This window comes from Carcharodon carcharias, chromosome 21 (assembly GCF_017639515.1).
Source record: "Carcharodon carcharias isolate sCarCar2 chromosome 21, sCarCar2.pri, whole genome shotgun sequence".
NCBI classification, from domain to species: Eukaryota; Metazoa; Chordata; class Chondrichthyes; order Lamniformes; family Lamnidae; genus Carcharodon; species Carcharodon carcharias.
Window position 1 is genome coordinate 34,109,384 of NC_054487.1, and position 23,704 is coordinate 34,133,087.

General features: G+C 41.9%; 1 protein-coding gene across 2 annotated transcripts in view; it reads left to right on the top strand.

Moving 5' to 3' along the window:
• kiaa0930 (KIAA0930 ortholog) overlaps positions 1-23,704 on the top strand; it is a 97,646-nt gene that overhangs the window by 38,657 nt on the left and 35,285 nt on the right. For both annotated transcript variants that reach the window (XR_005946448.1, XM_041215933.1), the window contains exon 2: positions 3,135-3,283. Coding sequence is in view for 1 of the 2 variants with exons in the window: in XM_041215933.1 (XP_041071867.1) it covers positions 3,135-3,283 (149 nt within the window). In the remaining variant the exon portion in view is untranslated. The remainder of the gene's footprint in view (positions 1-3,134; positions 3,284-23,704) is intronic.

Sequence of the window (23,704 nt, forward strand, 5' to 3'; positions counted from 1 at the left end):
TGACTGGTGAGTAGTCTTTATTCTTTTTTTCTTAAGATTTGATGTACTCATGTTAACAAGGCAAGTGCAGAGTCGGAGCTATTTTATCCTCGTCGCCAAATGTACTGACTCGACAGAGTGGACAAGTTTCAACAAGAAACAACTAAACTTTACTACAGAAAGCATTTCAGGTGCTACATGCTCAATCAGGACTCTCGTCAGGAAGCCCCACCCCACGGATTGCCCATGCTTAGGGCTCTCTGGACGCAGCTGCTATAAAACATAACGTGACCCCTGATAGTCAGCAGGAGGGGCTATACCCTCAGTTACCACAGTATAGTTGGACAATAAAAGTCAAAATGAAGCGGGGAGATACAGGCTAAAATCGATCTATTAGGAAGAGTCAAACATGTGCAGGAAAATGTTCAGCTTTGACCTACCAATAATTCAAACTATAGCCAAGTCCTCCAAGCAGAGCTTCAAGAACATGACACAGAAGTATGACTGGCAAAAATTTTTTCCTTACTTTGCCTATGTGGTAAACGTAAGAATCCATATTTTATACAGAATCCGTTAATGCATTATGTTGTCAGTGTTACTTCTATTTAAAAATTTTCAACTGAGAAGACCCTATGCCACATACCATCCTGGCTTGTAATTATATCACCGTTCCTTCACTGTTGCTGGGTTAAAATCCTGGAACTCCCTCCCTAACAGCTCTGTGGATGTACCTACAACACATAAGGGCAATTAGGAATAGGCAATTAATGCCGGCTTTGGCAATGATGGCCATGTCCTATGAATGAAGTTTTTGAAATTTGATACTTGGTTCAGTGGCCAAATGTTGCAGTATTTGACCCATATGCATGTTTTTTATAAGAGCAACATGATTTAACACATTGAAGTATCTCATTTAAAAGTTATTTGATTTACATTTTAAAAAGAGTGCCATGAGTGAGGCCATAAAATATTGCAGATTTAGAGAGAACACATTTCACTCATTCATGAGGGATAGGTCATTAGTCCTCATTGCTCTGACCTCTGATATTGTTTATGATTCCTTACAAAATGACCCATCTCTATAATGTTCTGATGTGTCAGCTCATATAACACTTTTGTATGGCTTCTTTGTTATTTCACCATTAATATTCATTGCAAACCAGCCCCTTGTCTGTAGCTTTGAGAGATTAAGGACATATCATGAGTCACTTCTAGATTCCAGTATATGCAATTGCATTGTTATTTTTTCAATTCTGCTATGTTTGGTTTGATTTTGAGATTGGATTTTCCCAGCACTATATAAAGATCAACATAGGGAAAGAGTCAAAGCTCAACATAAATACTGAATAGTATAGGAAGAGGACAAACGTCTGAGCTATTTCCTTCACACTAAGCGTTTAAGAGCATCAATGTAACTAGATGATGAACCAATGGTAGGAAAGATTTAGGATTCCTGGGACCTCGGTCACTGTTCTTTTAACTGCTGAATGAGAATTTGTGGGTGATGGGCAGAGAGACTTGCTACCCCCACCTAATGGTTGGAGGAGAAACAGTCACCAGCAGCAGACCTAAAGCCCTAAACTTTCCCAAATAACCCCAAATTTTAGAAGGCTTGGCTTGCAGTGAAAGAAAGTGGCAAATGAGTCATGAAAAAATAATTGGCTATGCAGGATTTAGGATACAGTATTTCATTTCTCCGCATTCCCTTACCTGAACATCACATCTCATATTCAAGTGGTCCAGTTGTTCATCCTGCTTGTTCTAGAGCTGACCAGAAGGACTTGGACGCATTGTGGGTTAGTCAATTCCCATAATGGCCCAATTAGATTATGCTTGTGGAGAAGTTGTCCGCTTCTATTGCTCTTGTCAGCTGTGGAATCTGTGGCATAGCTCATATTAGCCTGCAAACTTCTATTGTTCCCTGTCCACTTTTAGGAACTTGTAATTTTTGATAACTGGAAATAGCAGTAGAGTTTCAACATTCATTTCTAACTAATTACTTCCAATTTTTTTTCTGCAAGGTATATATCGGCTTTAATATAGTGTGCGTTTTTAAGTACTTAAGTACTTGACGCACAAGGATTCTTCCTCCAATCATTAGTGTCCTGTCTATCAACACACAAATATAATCAAAGGTGCAAAAATAGAGCCCTTTAGTACCAAGTACCTGTTTAGCAATTTACACCAAGCTCTGAGCTAATTGTCTTGATAGCAAAGGCTCAATTTATTGGAATAACAAAGTCCTAAAAATACACCTTTGAACACCTCCTGGTCAATCTATATTGTAGCAAACGTAAAATCTGCAAAGATCATAAATGTTGATTTTTGTATTAAAATATTAGGTTGATGTAATACCATGGGATAGCCAAGGCCATTCCTGTATTGGCATGGACCTTTTACAATGAAAGTAATTGACAAGACAACTATTGCCATATGTAAATTTCAGATAGCCATCAATAATTGCTGCTGCAGTTTTGATCAATATCAAACAGAATGCCTTTTAATAGCTGTTATGGACCCAAAAGCATGCTGACTTCTAGTTACAGGTTTACATGGATCACAAAGCTTTGACCTTTCCTTGGAGGTTGAACACTAATAACTCTTTGTCAAATCGTCTATAGCAGCCCCATACTAGAAAGTGAACTGAAATTGTGGGTTGCATGCTGAGTCAACATGTTACCATACTTAATTTTAGTAGCAACATGTTTTTAGGAAGTGTATTATGAACTTTAATTTACATGTGCTTCTCTTATCATATGGAAAAACCAAAGTATTGTAATAAGTGAATGGTAAACCAGTAACTCTCCCTAACATGGCAGTCTTCCACAGCGTTCAGAGCTGTTCTCAGACCATAATATGTTGATTAAGTTATTTTAGTATTTCTAACAGTGAGGGAAAAGTCAGACCAGAACCCTTGCCAACATTACTGAAAGATCCCCAGTTGACCATGCAGATTTCAAATAGTTTGGTCTGCTTCATTGGAAAGGTTGAGCCATGGGTCTAGAACTGTGTAATGTATTGTGCTAACAGCATTTCAGGGAGAGGAGTGAAGAGTTTGGAGTAATGTTGGCAGAAGTTAGTAACAACACAAGGTGTTGGTTAAACTGACCTTTTCTATATCAGACCTCCACTTAGACCATTTATTTGCTTACCAGGCTGTTTCAAAGATGATCGGATTGTCTTTTGGACCTGGATGTTTTCAACTTACTTCATGGAGAAATGGGCCTCGCGACAGGATGACATGTTGTTCTATGTTCGTCGAAAGTTAACCTATGTTGGTCCGGAGAGTGGTGATGGAAAGCAGGTAGGCACAGCAGATGAATAAATTTAAAAACTTGACATAAATTAGTTTGTGCTTTGTTTTTCTGAATTTTTCAGTCAAATCATTCGCTGTTAACTGAACTTTGTAATCTTTGGACTTCCTCTTTCAGTTTTAACTAATTTATCCAATACTTTTAGGTAATTAAATAAAGATGGGGCAAGAAAAGGTTAATTGGAGAATTTGTGAGAAAGTCGTCTTCAAATAACACATGTTTAATTTTTGGATTTGCTCCATTTAATTAATCTCCCAATGGAATTAATAACTTTCGTCAGAGCCTTCTCGGGGAGGAAATTCCTATATATTCATTTAGTGCTGGTGGTGTGTCACAGTTCACTCTGAGTCCGAGTTGCTGCGCAGCATGCACGTAAAAGTCTGGAGCTATGGAAAGTGATGCTAGAGACTGTGTAACATTCTTTCCATCACATGACTGAGCAGGAATCTCTCCTGCTATTACCATCTGCCATTGGTGTATGTGTTGGAAGTACTTGCAGATTAATACTCAACCTGTTTGGTTGCGTTATGAACTTAGTTTCCTTAACCATCAAGTCCTGGGGTGGGACTTGAACCCAGAATGGCTGACTCAGTGGCAGGGATGCTATCCACTGTGCTATAAGACATCCCATTCAGTTTAGTATAAGCTGTTAAATGAAATTCCTTCCCTCCTTCATTTGGGAGGGAACAAGTAAGAATGTCAGTGCAGGCTAGGGTTCAGGGTCAAGCTCCAATATGAGAGCTCAGCCCAGCTCCCTAAGTGCCCTGCTGTCAGATCAGTCCACTTCTTGTTAAAAGGTAGTTCATACTTGGAGCAACATATTGATGCATCAATGTGGCACTGCAAGAAGTGATTCACTCACTGCAAGCTGCAAAGTCCCAGACTTGCTCTTTCTTATAGCTCCAAACAGTGACAAAGACAATCATCCATTCAACTGACAGTCAATTTATGGCCTGAGGACTGAAGTGAAAGTGTCCCTTCTTTAATCCTAATTACATTTTGTATTTGCCTGGTGGAAGTAATGCATTTTAAAATAAAGTAAATCACACAGTACAAGCAGTTTAATTTGTTCATTGTTTAAGGATTCATCACTTATCTGATGGTTCTCTGTATAAAATCAACAAACATTGATTGGGGACACCGAACTTGTGTGTTTTTTTTCTTGTGCACTGGATACTTGAGCAGAATGCTTGAATAACATTTCAAAAATTGTACTTAATTTCCGGTCCACACGAGATTTTGAGGCAGCAGTTCAAAGTAAGCTGCTTAATGGCTATTAGAACAAAATCCTAATCCTCCACCAGGCAAACATTTCCAGAGCTGTATAACTTCCAAAACTCCAGTCAGTTAAGTTTTCCTGGAGGCCCTTTGTAAGATTTTACAGCTGTCTGCAAATTAACCACCATGGCTTCTTTTGCATTTATTTTCTGGATGGTAACTTTCCTTTTAGAAGCCTAATAAACAACAAGCTTGAATCACTACTTCAAAAAAAAATTGCTATGATCAAGCTTTCGGTTGCCTGCCCCGACATCTTTTTATGTGGCTCTGTGACAAATTCTCTCTGATTACGTTCCTTGCTTTGGAAGTGCTTTGGAATGATTTACAATGTTAAAGCTGCTCTATAAATGCATGTTGTTGCTGGAAGTAGCTGCCTTACTCTGGTGGAATTACAGACTTTTAAAAGCGTCAGTCTGCCATCAGGATGAGGAAACAGACACTCCCTGTGACCTAGACTCAGAAGTATTAAATGTGATCGCATCTATAATAACTTCAATGCAGCCCATCAGAGACACCATTACCCCTGTTCCTTTTTGACTGGAGTGGACTTGATGAGCTGAGTGGCTTTTTGTTAATCCTGTGCTTCAGTTCTTAGGCTCTTCATAGAAGTAAGCACAATGATGTGGTCAGCATGCCCAATGATCTTATGTTGTGATCATGCCTAACATGACAGATTCATTATTTGCAAAGGAATATTCCACAACGCATCTTTAGGATCTGAAAATTGTGTCCTAGCATTCACCCAACTAGAATGACTTTATTGTTCTAATGATGAGCCCGTTATCCTTCAGATATTCACCATGCAGACTCACCAAAAGATGACATAGTAATCGTGTTGTGTTTTTACTGTGAATATTTTTAAAAAATCTTTAATTCCTCAAGATTGCAGGACAATCATGGCAGGTTGGCAACCTCAACAATGCACACTGTGTATCTCTGTGTGGCAAACCATACTTCTTTAGCTTAAAAGATTATAGCATTTCAAGTGTGGTTTTTTTAAAAAATTATCTTCACTTAAAAGTTATTGAGCCATAAAGTAGAATAGTGATTTCCTTTTTTTATCCCAATTGAATCTGACACCAACAACCTGAGAAGATTGAAGCAAGTTGCAGGTTTTTTTTATTCATTTATGGGATGTGGTCTTCGCTGGCTAGGCCAGCATTTATTGCCCATCCCTGGTTGCCCTTGAGAATGTGGTGGTGAGCTGCCCTCTTGAACCGCTGCAGCCCATGTGGTGCAAGTACACCTGCAGTGCTGTTGGGGAGGGAGTTCCAGGATTTTGACCCAGCGACAGAGAAGGAGCGGTGATGTATTTCCAAGTCAGGATGGTGAGTGACTTGGAGGGGAAATTCAGGTGGTGATGTTCCCATCTAACTGCTGCCCTTGTCCTTCTAGATGGTAGTGGTTGTGGCTTTGGAAAGTGCTGTCTAAGGAGCCTTGGTGAACTCCTGTGGTGCATCTTGTAGATGGTACACACTGCTGTTACTGTGTGTTGGTGGTGGAGGGAGTGAATGTTTGTAGATGTGGTGCCAATCGCGCAGGCTGCTTTGTCCTAGACAGTCAAGCTTCTTGAGTGTTCTGGGAGCTGCACTCATCCAGGCAAGTGTGGAGTATTCCATCACACTCCTGACTGGGACAGTGGGCCTGTGGTATCAGCACTTGCTGAGTGATGGAACACAACTTGACACATCATGGAGCAGCAAATAGCCAGATGATGAGTAAATAGTGGGATTTTATATTAGGTGATGGAAGAGGGTGAGCAATTTTAGTTCATATCATGAAAATAACTCCAGAATGGTTTCTGGGGTATTTATCTCTTCCTCTCTCTACTCTGCATCCCTGCCAATGTGCAGTAGGGTCGCACGTTGAATTTTTTGCCTTTTATTTTACAAAAAGCATTCCTAACAGGTACAGCATCTATGACATGATGACATTTCCCTACTGATCAAAGTTGTGGGCACAGCTAGACAGCAAACAACGTTAATTCCAGTTTCAGATTCTGCGTGAAAGCAGCTCCCTTATGCTGTGCCCCCATCCAGTAAAAGCAGCTAATTATTCAGTAGTGCAGAGAACCCAACTCTGTGGTAATCAGCCAGGGAATAACTGCACTCTGATTATTCATGAGCAGTACAATAGGCCTGGCTAAAATTCTCCGTCATAGATTTTAATTAGTTGCTTTTTGAATTGTAATTATTTAGCGCTGGACAATATGTACTTTTCCCAATAAATGTATTCAAGCTTCAATGACAAATATTGTACTGAAAGGCTTTTGGTGTTCTCATCAGCCATGTTTTTGTTACCAGGTTATTTTCAGATTGGAACTGACAATTGTTCGAATGGTTTCTATGGTTACTGGTCTTGTTAACTAACTGACCCAATGCATGAACATTTTTAAGTTTTTTTTAAAAAAAGAGGAACATAAATGTGACATTCCTGTTTCTCACACCAATCATCTAAACCGGGCAGTAGTTTAAACCGGTACTGGGGTGACATAAGTATTAAATTTATAGCGTAACTAGTCAAACTCCATAATCATTGTGATATTCTAAATTTAATTTTTTTTTTCAGGAGTAATTAAGTACAAAATAAAGATGGCAGGGCAATGATGTATTGCAGCTGTACTATGTGGGAACTGGTGGACACCAGTGTGATCCACAGCGACCACATCTGCAGTAAGTGTCTGCATCTTAGGAAACTTTGGCTCAGAGTTGTTTAGCTGGATCAGCACTTCAAGGAGGGGGAAGATTACCGGAACACTTTGTTCCAGGAGACAGTCACAGCCCTTGGTCTCGGTACTTCAGATTTGGTCTGTCGTCAGGGGCATGAGGGTGTGAATGTAAGAAAAGTGGGTATGGGTATCTAGAAAGTAGTAATGGAGGAGCTTCAACCTTGCAATTATTTAACAGGTTCGAGGTTCTTGCAGCTTGTGTGAACTAGACCAGGGACTGCAGGGAGAATGAGCAAACTGATTGCAGCATTGTGGTGCAGGGGACCATTCAAACGGGGGTGTCATGGAGCGATTAATATCTATAATGTTATTGGAGCATATTTTTTTAAAATAGAGTTTAGTGGTGTCTGTGTGTGTGTGTGTATCTATGTGTCTTAATTGGATTAAAGTCAGCTGGTCTAGAGGCTTTATTGTATAGAAAGAAGTAGGTTTGAAATGGTAATTAAATAAACATGGGGAAGTTTAGAAACATAAGTGTCAAGGGGGAAATTTGCATTTTTAAATAAAGCAGTCAAAAGAATGGGTGAAATCTTGGACCTAGCTAGAAGATGCCAAGTAATGTTTATTTATTTCAGCTTAATAAAATTAGTGGACTCGAAGGATGTTATTGTCAGAAGAGGTATAATTTAAAAACCTAGTAATACAATGGAAAATTTACATTCAAAGAAAAAGATATGTATAAAGGGGAAGGGAGATTATGTGTAAGGTAGAGACATTTTAAGATCCATCAAGTGTGAGAAGCCTACAGCTTCTAAACCTGAAGTCTGTCTGCAAGAATCCAGGGCTGAAAGAAATTCATTTTGAATGTGATTGTCCAGGTGTGCTCTGCCAGGTGTCTCTTTAAATCTGAGTTTTACTGTTGCCTTAATGGGGGTGTAACTGAGAATCAGATTAATTAAGGGATTTTTGTAATTATTATAGTAGTAATTTTGTAGGCATATGTATGTGTTCACAATTTTTCTTGTATTAATAAATGTTTAATTTGGTTTTATAAAAAAAAACTCTTGAGACTTGATGGTCTTATTACTACTTAATTCAAAGCCTGCATCTCGAAACATACAAATTGCAAAAATGGCAGTTGTTTCAAGTTTCCCTCTGGGATTTGAGCAACTCCACCTTTACCATCGGCTGTGTCATAATAGGGAGGAGCAAAAGGAATGTAGGTGTATTAGTGGGAAGTATAGTTGGGGGATAGTCACTGTTCTCTGCTGTCAAGAGCACGAGCCTCAAAGGCTGTGTTGCCTGCCAGGTGCCAGGGTTAAGGACATCTCTTCAGGAATGGAGAGGATCTTGGAGGGGAAGGATCCAGTTGTTGTTGTCCATTAGGGTATCCACAAGATAGGTAGGATTAAGAATGAAGTTCTATTGATGGAGTATGAACAGCTAGGAACTAAATTAAAAAGCAGAACTACAAAGATGGTAATCTCTGGATGAGTACCTCAGTCATGAGCAAATTGACTTAGATCAAAGTGTTGAATATGTGGCTGAAAGATTGGCATGGCAGAAATGGATTTTGATTCATGGGACACTGTCACCAGCACTGGTGAGAAAGGGAGCTGTACCATTGAGACAGCTTTACCTGAACTATACATAATGGGACTAGCATCTTGGCAAATCATGTAACTAGGGCTATAGGGAGGGCTTTAAACTAAATAGTGTAGAGGTACGGGAGGTGGGGGTTGGTGTGGTAAGAGTTCATGTGAGGGAAGATGTGGAAAGCTGAAGAGAAAAGACAAGGTAATAGTGAAGGGTAAAGCTGCAGGTGTTAGTGTGACAGGAAGGGACAGAGCATACAAACATAAAGTTGCACCAGCAAATACCCAGGGCAAGATGGTGATACAGTGGTAATGTCACAGGGCTAGTAATCCAGAGGCCCAGGCTAATGCTCTGGGGATGTGTGTTAAAATCCCACCATCACAGATGGTGAAATTTTAATTAATAAGACTGGAGTATAAAACTAGTCTCAGTAATGGTGACAGTAAAACTATCATCGATTGTTGTAAAAACCCATCTGGTTCACTAATGCCCTTTACGGAAGGAAATCTGCCATCTTTACTTTGTCCAGTCTACAAATGATGCCAGGTCCACAGTTATTAAGGGCTCTTTATCCGAATGCATGCAGCATCGTAATGAGATGGATGAATTGGTTGCACAAACAGAAATAAATGAGTATGCGGTGATAGCTATTATAGAGACATGGTTGCAAAGTGATGACAGCTGGGACCTGAATATTCAAGAGTATTTGATGTTTTGGAGGGGCAGGAAAAAAATGAAAAGGAGGCGTGGTAGTGCTCTCAATAAAGATTAAAAATGAGATCATTACAGTAGTGAGAAACGTTCTTGGTTTGGATGGAGATAAGAAATAGCAAAGGAAAGAAGTCACTGATGGGAATGGTTTATAGGCCTCTGACATTAGCTACAATGTAGGACAGAGTATAAATTGAGATATAATGCGGGTCTGTAAGAAAGATTGCAATAATTGTGGGAGATTTTAATCTCCATGTAGGTTGGACAAATCAAATTGGCAAAGATAGTCTGGAGGATTACTTCACAGAATGTATTCAGGACAGTTTATTTGAACAATACATTCTAGAACTAAACAGGGAACAGGCTATTTTAGACATGGGTAATGTGTTACAAGACCAGATTAATAAATTTCTTTATACTAAAGGATGATCTAGGTAAGAACGATCGTAATATGATAGAATTTCATATTCAGTTTGAGGGTGAGAATGTTGGGTCTGAAGCTAATGGCTTAAACTCAGATGAAGGCATTTGTAAGGGTATGAAGGCAGAGTTGGCTAGAGTGAACTGGGAAAATAGGTTAAAAGGTAAGATGCAAAGAAGCAGTGTCAGGTGCTTGAGATATTTGAGCAAAACTCTCAGATATATTCCATTGAGGAAGAAAGACTCTACAAGAAGGGTGCACCACCTGTAGCTAACAGGGGAAGTTAAGGATGGTATCAAATTGAAAGAAAAGATGTATAATGCTGCAAAGAATAGTGGTAGGCCAGAAGATTGAGAAAATATTAGAAACCAGCAAAGGATGACTAAAAATATAATAGAGGGAGATATTAGTATGAAAGAAAACTAGCAAGAAATATAAAAACACAGTAAAATCTTCAGTAAGTATATAAAAAGGAAAAGAATAGCTAAATTGAGCATTGAACCCTGAAAGGGTAAGACTATAGACCAGTTAGCCTAACATCTATCATTGGGGAAAAAGCTAGAATCCATTATTAAGGAGGTAATAGATAATTTAGAAAATCATAAAAATCATATTACCTTATCCTAATTGTATTGTGAAAGGGAAATCGTGTTTGACAAACTTGTTACATTTTCAAAGAACTCTAATAAGCACTGGGGGGTGGGGGGGGGAAGAAAATAATGGGAACTCATAGTTGTGTTGTATTTAGATTTCCTTCCAAAAGGCACATAAAAGGTTGCTGCACAACATGAGAGCTCATGAACAAAAACAAAAACGCCTGGAAAAACTCAGCAAGTCTGACAGCATCTGTGGAGAGGCCTTCAGTTGACGTTATGAGTCCATATGACCCTTCATCAGAACTAAGACATAAAGAAATGAGATGAAGTATAAGCTGGTAGAAGGGGGTGGGACAGGAGAGCTCAAAAGGGGGCCAGTGATAGGTGGAGACCAAGAAGAGACTGCCAAAGATGTCATGGACAAAGGGGTGTTCTTTTTGTCCTTTTGTCTATGACATCTTTGGCAGTCTCTTCTTGGCCTCCACCTATCACTGGCCCCCTGTCGAACTCTCCTGTCCCACTCCCTAACAGCTTATATTTCATCTAATTTCTATATGTCTTTAGCTCTGATGAAGGGTCATACGGACTCGAAATGTCAACTGTATCCCTTTATGCAGATGCTGTCAGACCTGCTGAGTTTTTCCAGGTGTTTTTGTTCTAGGCTTCCAGCATCCACAGTATTTTGCTTTTATGTGAGAGCTCATGATGTTGGGGGTGATGTATTAACATGAAGGAAGGATTCGCTAAGTAAAAGGAAGTGGAGTTGGGATAAATGGATAGTTTTCAGGTTGGGAAAGAATAACTAGTGGAGTATTGCAGGGTTCAGTGCTGGGGCTACTATTTACGATCTACATTAATGACATGGATTGGTACAAAGATCAGTAGGAAAGCAAGTTATGGGGAGGATACAAAGAGTCCGCAAAAGGATATAGATAAGTTAAGTAAGTGGGCAAAAATTTGGCAGATGGAGTATAATTTGGGAAAATATAAGGTTGTCGACTTTGGCAGGAAGAATTAAAAGCAGAATATTATTTAAATAGAGGGAGACTGCAGAATACTGCAGTACAGAGGGACCTGGGTGTCCTTGTGCATTAATCACAAAAAGTTAGCATGCAGGTACAACAATTAATTAGGAAGGCAAATGGCCTTTATTGCAAGGAGGATAGGGTATAAAAGGAAAGTCTTGCAACTGTACAGGGTGTTTGTGAGCCCAAACCTAGAGTTCTGTGTACAGTTCTGGTCTCTTTAATTAAGGAGGGGTATACTTGCATGGAAGCATTTCAGAGAAGGTTCACCAGGTTGATTTTTGGGTTGCATGGATTGTCTTTTGAGGAAAGGTTGAGTAGGTTGGGTTGTACACATTGGGGTTTAAGTAAGAATGAGAGGTGATCTTATTGACACACAAGATTCTGAGGGGGCTTGACAGGGCAGATGCTGAAAGGATGTTTCCCCTTTTTGGGAAATCTAGAACTAGGGGACATGGTTTAAAAAATATGGTGTCTCCCATTTAAGACAGAGATTAGGAGGAATTTCTTCTTGAGAGGGTCGTTAGTGTTTGGAATTCTCTTCCCCAGAGAGCAGGGAGGCTGGGTTATTAAACATATTCAAGCTGAGTGAGTCAGATTTCTGATTGACAAGGGAGTCAAGGATTATGGGGTGGGGGTGGGGGAGCAGGCAGAAAAGTGGAGTTAAGGCCACAGTCAAATCAGCTATGATCCGATTGACTGATGGAGCAAGCTTGATGGGGCGAATGGCCTACTCCTGCTCCTATTTCTTATGATCTTATGAGATTACAAATATAGATGGTCAGGGCAAGATGACTTGCTTAGACTGGCTCCAACCTAGCTTCTGCGAGCAGCATAGAAAAACAAGTTTCCCATCAGTCTGGGCTGGGTTTGAACTTGTTTCCCAATGAAAAGATGAAGTGTAATTTGCACAGTATTACCTATTTGGGATAAAGCTCATCACTTTTACTTTTGGCTTACATTATCTAACTAGGAGATAACCTACATACTTCACAATCTGTCCTTTTCTTGGGACAAGCGACTGTAAGCAATTATAAACAGTTTCAGTCGTTTCTTGGAAGTTGCATGTTTTGCATGCTGAAGTGGGAGAGTAGCTCTTGCAGAGAGCCACACTGACATGATAGGCCAAATGGCCACCTTCTGTGCTGTAATCTGTTCTCTAATTCTAAGATGTACACTGTTGTTCTATTGATTGGCACTCTGAAACGGCTGCCTTCATTTCCAATAACTCAGACTTGTAGACAGAGGACGGTTCCATGGAATGTCTCTTTAGTAGGGGCTGAACAAACGGCTTCTTCCCTGGTCAAGGAATATGTCCAGCTGTCTACAGCTGTTTGAGCCATTTGAGGTAGAGGCTGCAGATTCTGTTGCTGAGTGAAATCTTGAGTACAAGTTAAATGCTGATTGTCTATTACGAAAATGGTTAGCGAGATAGTACGTTTACTTTTATAGCAGAGGAAGTGCAAAGTTCTGCAATTAAATGAAATTTGCCAATTCTAACCCTTAACCATAAACCACATGATCAGAAAATAGAATAATAAGCACTGAAGATTAGAGGATTTTTAAGAACTGTCAATTGTCTTCAATTGTACAGCTTACTCTAATGGTTGACATTCAGCACAATCTGCAACCTTCTGAACCATGGACTCTGCTGTCTGGCTGAATTTTGTCCCTTCCAGCAAAGTGGAGATGGTTTGTTTGTTTCTATGGAAACCAGAATAGGTAGCTCCTGAATCAGCAGATTGGAGCCTCAGCTGTCAATTGTGAGTTTATTAAAGAATACAGCTCAAGTAGTGGCCAAACCAGAAATGCCACTCAAGCATGTATAAATAGAGCCTGTACAGCCCCATAAATATTTGTCTCTTTATATTCATGCAAGTCATAGTAGAACAAGAATAAAACTGCACGGACCAGCTGACACAGATGCTGGAAATGGCAAAGGTACACTCTGCCCAGTCAACCCTGCATTGTCGTCCTCACTAATTCGTGAAGTCATGTTCCAAATCGGGAGAGCTGTTTAACAGAATAACTGAGCACCAACTTGGCATAATCATACTCACCACATCATACCTTATAACCAATGTCCCAGATTCCTCCATCATCATTCCTGGTATTACCTGTGTCAATGGCAGGACAGTCCCGCCAGTGTTGCCAGCACAGTGGCATACACTTGGGAGGGAATGGCCCTGGGAGTCCTCAAAATTCACTCCAGACCCCAAGAAGTCTCCTGGCATCAGATCAAACATGGGCAAAGAAACCACCTGCTGATTACTACATACTGCATCCCACAATCCCCAACCGCACCTCAGCTGATGAATCAGTACTCCGCCTGTTGAATACCACTTAGAAGAAGCACTGAGGGTGGCAGGGGACAGAATGTACTCTGGGTGGGGGACTTCAATATCCATCATTGAGTGGCTCAGTAGTGCCACTACTGGCCGAGCTGGCAGAACCTTGAAGGGCATATTTACTGGACTGGGTCTGCGGCAGTTGTTGACAGAACCAACAATAGTGTAAAACTACTTTGCCACACTCTCAGATGCATCTGTTCATGGCAATGTTGGTAGACTGACCATCACACTGTCCTTTGTGGAGATGAAGATCCGTCTTCGCACTGAGGATACCCTCCATCATGCTGTGTGGTGATACTACTGTGCTAAATGAAACCGATTCAGAACAGATTAGGTATCAAAAATGGGTATCCGTGAGGCACTGTGGGCCATTAGCATCAGAATTGTACTCAAAAACAATCTCTAATCTCATGAAAAGGCATATCATCCACTCTACCATTACCAGCAAGCCAGGGAATCAACCAATTCAATGAAGGGCGCAGGAGGGCATGCCCGAAGCAGCAGCAGGCCTACGTAAAAATGAGGTACCAACCCAATGAAGCTACAGGACTAATCGCATGCCAAACAGCGGAAGCAGCATGCAGTGGGCAGAGCTAAGCGATCCCACAATCATCACATCAAAGCTCTGCAGTCCTGCCACATTCAGTCCTGAACGGTGGTGGACAATTAAACAACTAACAGGAGGTTCCCCAAATATCCCCATCGTGAGCAATGGGGGAGCCCAGCACATCAGTGCAAAAGACAAGGTTAAGTTATTCGCAACCATCCTTGGTCAGACCTGTAGAGTGTTTGATCCATCTCTGCCTTCTCCAGAGGCCCAGGATCATAGATGCCTGTATCAGCCAATTCAATTCACTCCACATGATATCAAGAAATGGCTGAAGGCACTGGTTATTGCAAAGGCAATGTCTCTCACAATATCCTGGCTGTGATACTGAAGATGTGCTCCAGAACTAACTGTCTCCATAGCCAAACTGCTTTAGTACAGCTATACCTCTCCACTGGTTGTAGTCAAACCTAGCACAAGGAAGATGGTTGTGGTTATTGGAGTCCATTCATCTCAGCCCCAGGACATTTTTCATAGTCCCACACCCAACCATTTTCAGCTGCTCCATCAATGACCTCCCCATTTATGAGGTCAGAAGTGGGGATATTCACTGATGTTTGCACAGTGTTCAGTTTTGTTTGTAATTCCTCAGGTACTGAATCAGTCCATGCCTGCAGACAGCAAAACCTGGACAACTTTCAGGCTTGGGCTGGTAAGTGGCATGTAACATCCATACATACAAACATACAAATTAGAAGCACGAATAGGCTACTCAGCCCGTCGACACTGCTCCGCCATTCAATAAGACCATGGCTGATCTGATTGTAACCTCAACCCTACATTCCTGCCTACCTCTGATAATCTTCCACCGCTTGTTAATCAAGAATCTATCTAGTTCTGCCTTAAAAATATACAAAGACTCTGCTTCTGCCACCTTTTGAAGAAGAGTCCCAAAAATTCAGGACCCTCAGAGTGAAAGTTCCTCCTCATCTCTGTCTTCAATGAGCGACCCCTTATTTTTAAACAGTGACCCCTAATTCTAGATTCTCCCACAAGACGAAACATCCTCTCCACATCCACCCTGTGAAGACCCCTCAGGAACTTAAAGGTTTTGATCAAGTTGCCTCTTACTCTCCTAAGCTCCAGTGGATACAAGCCTAGTCTTTCCAATCTTTCCTCATAAGACAACCCACCCATTCCTGGTATTAGTCCAGTAAATGTTCTTTGAACTGCTAATGCATTTACATCTTTCCTTAAATAAGGAGACCAATACTGTACACAATACTCCTCCAGTTGTGGTCTCACTAGTGACCTGTACAACTGAAGCATAACCTTCCTACTTTTGTCATCGATTCCCCTCAAAATAAACAAAAACATTCTATTAGCTTTCCTAATTACTTGCTGTACCTGCACTCTAGCCTTTTGTGATTCATGCACTAGAACATCCAGATCCCTCTGAATCTGGGAGCTCTACAATCTCTCATCATTTAGAATATATGCTTATTTTTTATTCTTCCCATGAAAATGGGCAATTTCACATTTGCCCATAATATGCTCCATTTGCCAGATCTTTCTCCACTCATTTAACCTATCTACATCCATTTGTAGCTTCCTTACGTTCTCTTCACAATTTACTTTCCTACCTATCTTTGTGTCATCAGCAAATTTAGCAGCCATTCCTTTGGTCCCTTCATCCAAGTCATTTATATAAATTGGAAAAAGTTGAGGCCCCAGCACTGATCCCTGTGGCACACCACTCATCACATCCTGCCAACCAGAAAATGACCTATTTATGTCAACTCTCTGCTTCCTGTTTGCTAGCCAATCTTCTATCCATGCCAATGTGTTACCCCCTACACCATGAGCTTTTATTTTCCACAATAACCTTTGATATGGCATTTTATTAAATGCCTTCTGTTAATATAAGTGCAGTACATCCACCGGTTCCCCTTTATCCACAGCACATGTGACTCCTTCAAAGAACTCCAATAACTTGGCTAAACATGGTTTCCCTTTCACAAAACCATGCTGGCTCTGCCTGATTGGCTTTGAATTTTTCTAAGTGCCCTCTTTAACAATAACTTCTAACATTATCCATATGACAGATGTTAGGCTAATTGGCCTGTAGTTTCCTGCTTTCTGTCTCCCTCCCTTTTTGAATAAAGGAGTTATATTCACTATCTTCTAATCTAATGGAACCCTCCCTGAATCTCAGGAATTTTGGAAAATTAAAATCAATGCATCAACTATCTCAGCCATTTCTTTCAAGACCTTCGGATGAAGTCTATCCATGCCAGGCAATGAGCAACTACAACAAGAGAGATTCCAATCAACTCCCCTGAGCATTCAATGGCATTACCATCACTGAATCCCCCACTATCACATCCTGGGTATTACCATTGACCAGAAACTGAACTAGATTGGCGTAGAAATACTGTGGCTACAAGAGTAGGTCAGAGACTGGGAATTCTATGGTGAGTAACTCACCTCCTGACTCCCCAAAGCCTGTCCTCCATCTACAAGGCACAAGTCAGAAGTGTGATGCAATACTCTCCACTTGCTTCCAGGAGTACAGCGCCAAAACACCCAGGAAGCTCGGCACTATCCAAAACAAAGTAGCTCGCTTGATCCACACTTCATCCACAACCTAAAATATTTGCTCTGACAACCACGACGCACAATGCAGCAGTGTCCACTATCCACAAGATGCACTGCTACAATTTGCCAAGGCTTTTTGAACAACCTGTGACCTCTATCACTTAGAAGGACAAAGGCAGCAGACACCACCATCTGCAAGTTCCCCTCCAAGCCACACAACATCCTGACTTGGAAATATATCACCATTGCTTCAGTGCCACTGGATCAAAATCCTGGAACGCCCTGTGGGTGTACCTACATGACATGGACTGCAGCAGTTCAAGAAGGCAGCTCACCATCGCCTTCTCAAAGGGAACTAGGGATGGTCAATAAATGCTGGCCCAGCCAGCAAAGCCCACATCCCTTGAATGAGAAAAAAAAAGTAAGAAAATATTCAAACATTTGAATTTTTTTAAGGTCTTGTTATGATTTGTTCAGTGATTCTTCTCTATTTCACAAAGACCATGATCTCACTGTTTTCTCAAATGGTATCAGGCAATGTAGCATCTTATTGCTTTGACTGTCCCTGAAGAATGGTGGAATTAAGGCTGTTGGACTCTGACAACTGCACCATGTAGCTGATTAATCACTGCTACCTCCACATGGATACATCTCTCAATCCTTAAGCAAGTGATGGACCCGTTGGGTAGAAGTTATGTACAGTTATCAGTCCCCAGGTAATAACTAGTGTACAGTCATGGAAGAATGTCCTCTGGCTGCTGATGATCTGTGCTGCATAGCATTTTTTAAAAATTCATTCACGGGATATTGGCTTCGCTGGCTGGGCCAGCATTTATTGCCCATCCCTAGTTGCCCTTGAGAAGGTGGTGGTGAGCTGCCTTCTTGAACTGCTGCAGCCCATGTAGTGTAGGTATACCCACAGTGTTATTAGGAAGGAGGTTCCAGGATTTTGACCCAGCGACATTGAAGGGAATAGCGATATATTTCCAAGTCAGGGTAGTGAGTGACTTGGAGAGGAACTTCCAGGTGGTGGCGTTCCCATCTTTCTGCTGCCCTTGTCCTTCTAATTAGTGGTATTCATGGGTTTGGAAGGTGCTGTCGAAGAAGTCTTGGTGAATTCCTGCGGAACACACTACTGCTACTGTGCTCGGTGGTATAGAGTGTGAATGTTTGTGGATGTGTGGCCAGTCAAGTGAGCTGCTTTGTTCTAGATGGTGACAAGCTGCTTGAATGTTGTGGGAGCTGAACTCATCCAGGCAAGTGGAGAGTATTTATCGCACTCCTGACTTGTGCCTCGTAGATGGTGGACAGGCTTTGGAGAACCAGGAGGTGAGTTACCCATTGCACAGTTCCTGGCCTCTGACCTTCTCTTGTAGCCACAGTATTTATATGGCTAGTCCAGTTCAGTTTCTGGTCAATGGTAACCCCCTAGGATGTTGATAGTGGGGGACTTAGTAATGGTAATGTCATTGAATATCAAGGGGTGATGGTCATTGCCTGACACTTGTGTGGCGCAAATATTACTTGCCACTTGTCAACCCAAGCCTAGATATTATCCAGGTCTTGCTGCATTTGGATATTGACTGCGGAACTGAGGAGTTGCAAATGGTGCTGAACATTGTGCAATCATCAGCAAACATCCCCATTTCTGACCTTATGATGGAAAGAAGGTCATTGATGAAGCAGCTGAAGATGGTTGGGCTGAGGACTCTACCCTGAGGAACTCCTGTAGTGATGTCCTGGAGCTGAGATGACTGATCTCCAACAACCTCCACCATCTTCCTTTGTGCTAGGTATGACTTCAACCAGCAGAGAGTTTTCACACTGATTCCCATTGACCCCAGTTTTGCTAGAGCTGCTTGGTCAAATGCTGCCTTGATGTCAAGGGCTGTCGCTCTCATCTCACCTCACCTCAGGAGTTCAGCTCTTCTGTCCTTGTTTGAATCAAGGCTGTAATGAGGTCGAGAGCTGAGTGGACCTGGCAGAACCCCACTGGATGTCAGGTTATTGCTATTGGTGGGGGAGAAGTAAATTACGAAAGAAAACATGTAAGATGGCCATAGGTAGCTTGATGCAAAATGTATAAAGGAGGAAAGGCAGAGATTACAAGTGAAAGTGTTGGGCTCCCTTATCTCTGTGATGGAGCCAGTTTGGCTGAGTGTTGTGGTGTCTTTTCATCACTGGACAGACCTTTTTCTTCCATACACATTGAGCCAAGGTACATGTGTGTGTATGTGTGACCTGTTCTGGCATCTTTGTTGTGAAACTATCAAAGCTCTCCAACATCTTCAGAAAAGTTGGCATAGTCTCCATAAAGTCAAGGCATCAAAAATGGCAGTTATAAGGCCCTGGTAGTTAGAATTGCACAGGCTATACCATTTCAGCTGCAAAAGATACGCAATATTTCTCAATCTGCTTTTTCCTCAAATACATCACTGAACAGGGAAAATAAAAAATATTGATGCTACAGATTTGGTGGTGCATTTGTAGAAGGTGTGGGGCATGCTTCCCCTGAAATTTCTGAATTTTTAATAAGGTACAATCTCATTCAGATTTTTTAAATAAGAAAAAACTGTAATATTTGGATTTGCAACAGGCGAATCAGGCCATTCCTTTTCTCAAGTTTCCTTATCAAAACCCCCTGCCCTGTTACATGAAGGCCCCTGACTTCCCTGACCCAGTTCAGAGATTCTCTCGCTCCTCCACCCCTCCCTATTCATTCTTCATTATCTGCTTTCTCTCCTGCATTGCCATCAGTTACCCCTCGGCATTCCTGAGTGCTGCTGCTAATGGAAATGACCCTAATGAATGTAAGGATTCCTAGCTTTGGTATCCAGCAACAGGAGTTGCTTCCATTTGCAATAGAAGTGGTGTTCTCTATCTATGAGGAAGTGCCTCAGCATTAATCCTCCTCCTAGCCCAGTAAGTGGTACAGTGTGAGATACTGCAGCCTATTGAGGTATAATCCTTTACTGTTAATGAATCATATTGGCTCAGGTTCTCACTTTATTTCTCATACTTTTTTAAAAGGAAGTTCATCTTCCACCAAATCCCCTTCTCCTCTTCTCTCATCTATTCATTGTTTTAGCCATTTGAGCCATTAGGAGCTTTCTTTGCACTTTTTACTGGGATTTGTTTACCAAATTTGTTTTGTCAGTGAATCGGTTAGAGAAATGGAGTTGTATTAACTACAATATTTACTACTGGAGTTGTATTGTCTACTGTCAGTAAAATGATCCCTTTTAGGACCATTTTAGAGTTTATACCCACATTGTGGATCTCAAGGCATATCTTGTCAAACTTTTCTGGAGTAAGCTTGTTCAAAATGCCTCTGACTTTCCTGAAGATTCCATCTTGTCATTCTTTCTCACTGAAGCTTAGTCACATTGCTTTCAAAGCTTGAGATATGGCAGCTTCAGATAGCAAATCCCCTCCAAAGTCACTTGATCAAACCACAAGGTTTGTTTGTACTGTACAATCCCACTTCCATTTTTTATGTTGATTTACTTCAAGTTGCATTGACGATCCAGTCCCCAATACTTTTTTGCTAGCCAGAACTTATCTTAGACCACTTCTGAACAAAGAGAGGAGGAGAAATCATCTACTGCAGCCCACGCAAACTTCCAGTTGCTCAGTGAAGTCTCAGTAGCTCGGATAATATGACAATTAACTGGAGGCTGTGGTTTTTTTGAGGGGAGGGTTATTGGTGAGTCCTCCTTAGGATGAAAAGTAGATCTTTAGAGCTCCATTATTGATGGTGGGGTTGGAGGGTGGGGAGGCAGCGAAGGGGTGGTGTTAGTGAGTGATGGGGGGGTGGGCACAGAAGGGGTGGTGTTAGTGAGTGATGGGGGGTTGGGCACAGAAGGGGTGGTGTTAGTGAGTGATGGAGGGGTGAGCAGAGGAGGGATGGTGTTAGTGAGTGATGGGGGGCAGAGAAGGGGTGGTGTTAGTGAGTGATGGGGAGGCAGAGAAGGGTATGGTGTTAGTGAGTGATGAGGAGGGGTGGGCAGAGAAGGGATGGTGTTAATGAGTGATGGGGGGGTGGGCAGAGAAGGGGTGGTGTTAGTGAGTGATTTGATTGGGTAAGTTGCTTTGTGTGGAATTGAGCCAGATGGACTCATTTGATGGCAGCTCCGAGTTTGTTGATCTTGGGCGGCAGAAGCTGCTGCATTATCCAAAGGCTCCTTCTGCAAGTATGGCTGTCAGCTCAGGACTGGTTCAGCCTCAACTGTAGTGCTTCAGTGATTGGATAATTTGCATAGACTGCTTTGACACCGCACCTTTGGCTGGCCAACATAGTAAAGTATTCCTCACGAGAGGCATTAAAGGAATGATGAAAATTGATGTTCCGAGATTAGAAAACATAAACAAGCATAAACGGATTGTAGATTTATTTTTGGTGATCTTGTAGCTTCTTGCTGTATACTGGAGCTGTGATACCTCCACATGCCAGTCAGGCCAGCAGAGCCAGAACCTTCAACTGATTAGTTATAATAAATTGTAAACCAAAGCATCAATGTCAGATTTAAGCAGGTAGCCCTAGATAAAATGTTTAATTATTTGTATTAAAATGTGTTTGCTCCAAATAAAGCTGTTTGCAATGCACCATCAAACAGTGTATTTTTAATATCAGTAGGATTTGTGTTCCAGTCATTAGCTGGGCAATGAAGTAAAATATGTGTGCTGACTGGAGGAAGGCTCTGTCTGACGTGTGTTTGGAATGACACTCTCATCAATATTAACTTGTTTTTCGGGGGGTTTTTTAATCCCTGTATGTGTGAAAGCTTATTAGCATTGATATTTTCCTTGTAACATTGTGACTTGAGGTTTTTGTTATGTTGAAAAGTGGTACCAATATAGCAGAGAATGTAAAGAATGTAATCGTTAAATAGCTAGAGCTGAAGCTGGTTCAAAAAGTGAACAGAACAAATCAGTGCCTGTGTGTAATGATAAAGTGGGAATCTAAGGGCTCTGAATAGTTCCTATGTTTAAAAAAAAAGTCCATAATAAGATTTGGAATTGTAGGAAACTAATTAAAAGGTGCTTGGAGCAAATTATTTTATGGTGTAATTATACTTTTGGTTTTCATCAAAAACAGTTGAAATAGGAGAAGACAGACCCACTTTCTTTTCTGTACCTACCCTCTTGGACGGAATCGTCCCAGATTTTCACTAAGTGCGGTGACAAGTGGCTAAAACGATGCTTTACCTGCCAGCCACAATGGTGGGTTTTCACGCCGCATCATCCAAAACCCGCCACGTTAGTTACGCATTCCCGGGAAACATGCCATTTCGATGGCAGGCGGGCGCCATATTTAAAGTCCAGCTGTGCGCACACATCTCAGCGCTTCCAGCCCACGACTACTGCAGGGAAGATGTCCATGAAAGGCAAAAAGACTGCAGCCCCCAGGTTTAGTGACGTGACACCGGAACATCTTTTGGATGCCGTGGAGGCCCGCCGCAATGTCCTCTACCCCCACTCTGGCCACAGGATGGGCAGCAGCATGACCAACCAAGCTTAGGAGGTGGTGGCAGTGATGATCATTGCCAATGCTGCACGGAAGAGGTTGGCCATCCAATGCAGAAAGAGGATGAATGATCTCATCCATGCAGGCAGGGTATGGCAACCACCTCATCACTCTAAACTCACATATTCAAACCCATCACACATTCACTGGCATCTCACTCACTGCCAGCTCAAGGGGCATCACCACCCATTTTCTCACACACACCCTCACATGTCCATCTGACCTCATCTCCTCTGGAGGCTGCCTCCTTAGCCCTCACCATATTGACGCCACTTGCACAAATCAACATGTGCCCCCACACACCCTGGGATACCCCCCTTCCCCAATACAGCTCTCACCCTGCAGCCTCTTCCCTTGCCTGAGGCCTCTTCTCCCCCTTTCCCAAGCAAACCCTAGCCCTGCTGCTGTTGAAAAGCCACCCACGTATGGCTGATCTGGTAGTTAAAGACCTACCCATGAGCCCCTCTAAAAGTGATGTGGTGCTGTCTGTGAAGTCTGGCGCTGATGACTGTGAGTGCTAACCGAAGCAAGGTAGGCAAACAAACCCTGAAGTCCCGAGCGGAGTGCAGCTCACCAGGTGAACATCTCTGATGTGTTGTTGTGAAACATATCGGCCTGTTTTTCCCACCATCGTGGGTGGACGATCCAGCAGGGGAGAAGTGGTGGGGGGGGGGGCTATTCCAGAGGGCAGGCCTAGTAATGATTCTGATGTATTGCAATGAGGTTCCTGATGCCCGATAGCAGAGAATGTGGCCCACCATCGGCAGGTTGAGCGGATGGTTGTGAACTGGTTTTACGCTGTTGGGAAACCGATCACGCCATATTGTCCGCTCACGCCACTGAACACGCCCGACATTGGCGGGCATGGAAAATCCCAGCCCTCATTATCAGCTTGTTAACAAATGGAAATAATGCATTATTTTTTACCTTTTTATTATAATTCTTCATAATTTTGAAGACCCTTGTCAGGCCTTAACTTTCACAGCCCCAAATTTCTCTTCACAGCTGTATTCGACAATCCTTAAAATCCTGGGGAGTCCCTGCTGTGCTTATTCAAATGTTGTTAGCTTGCTCCTATAATGGAGTGCTCAAA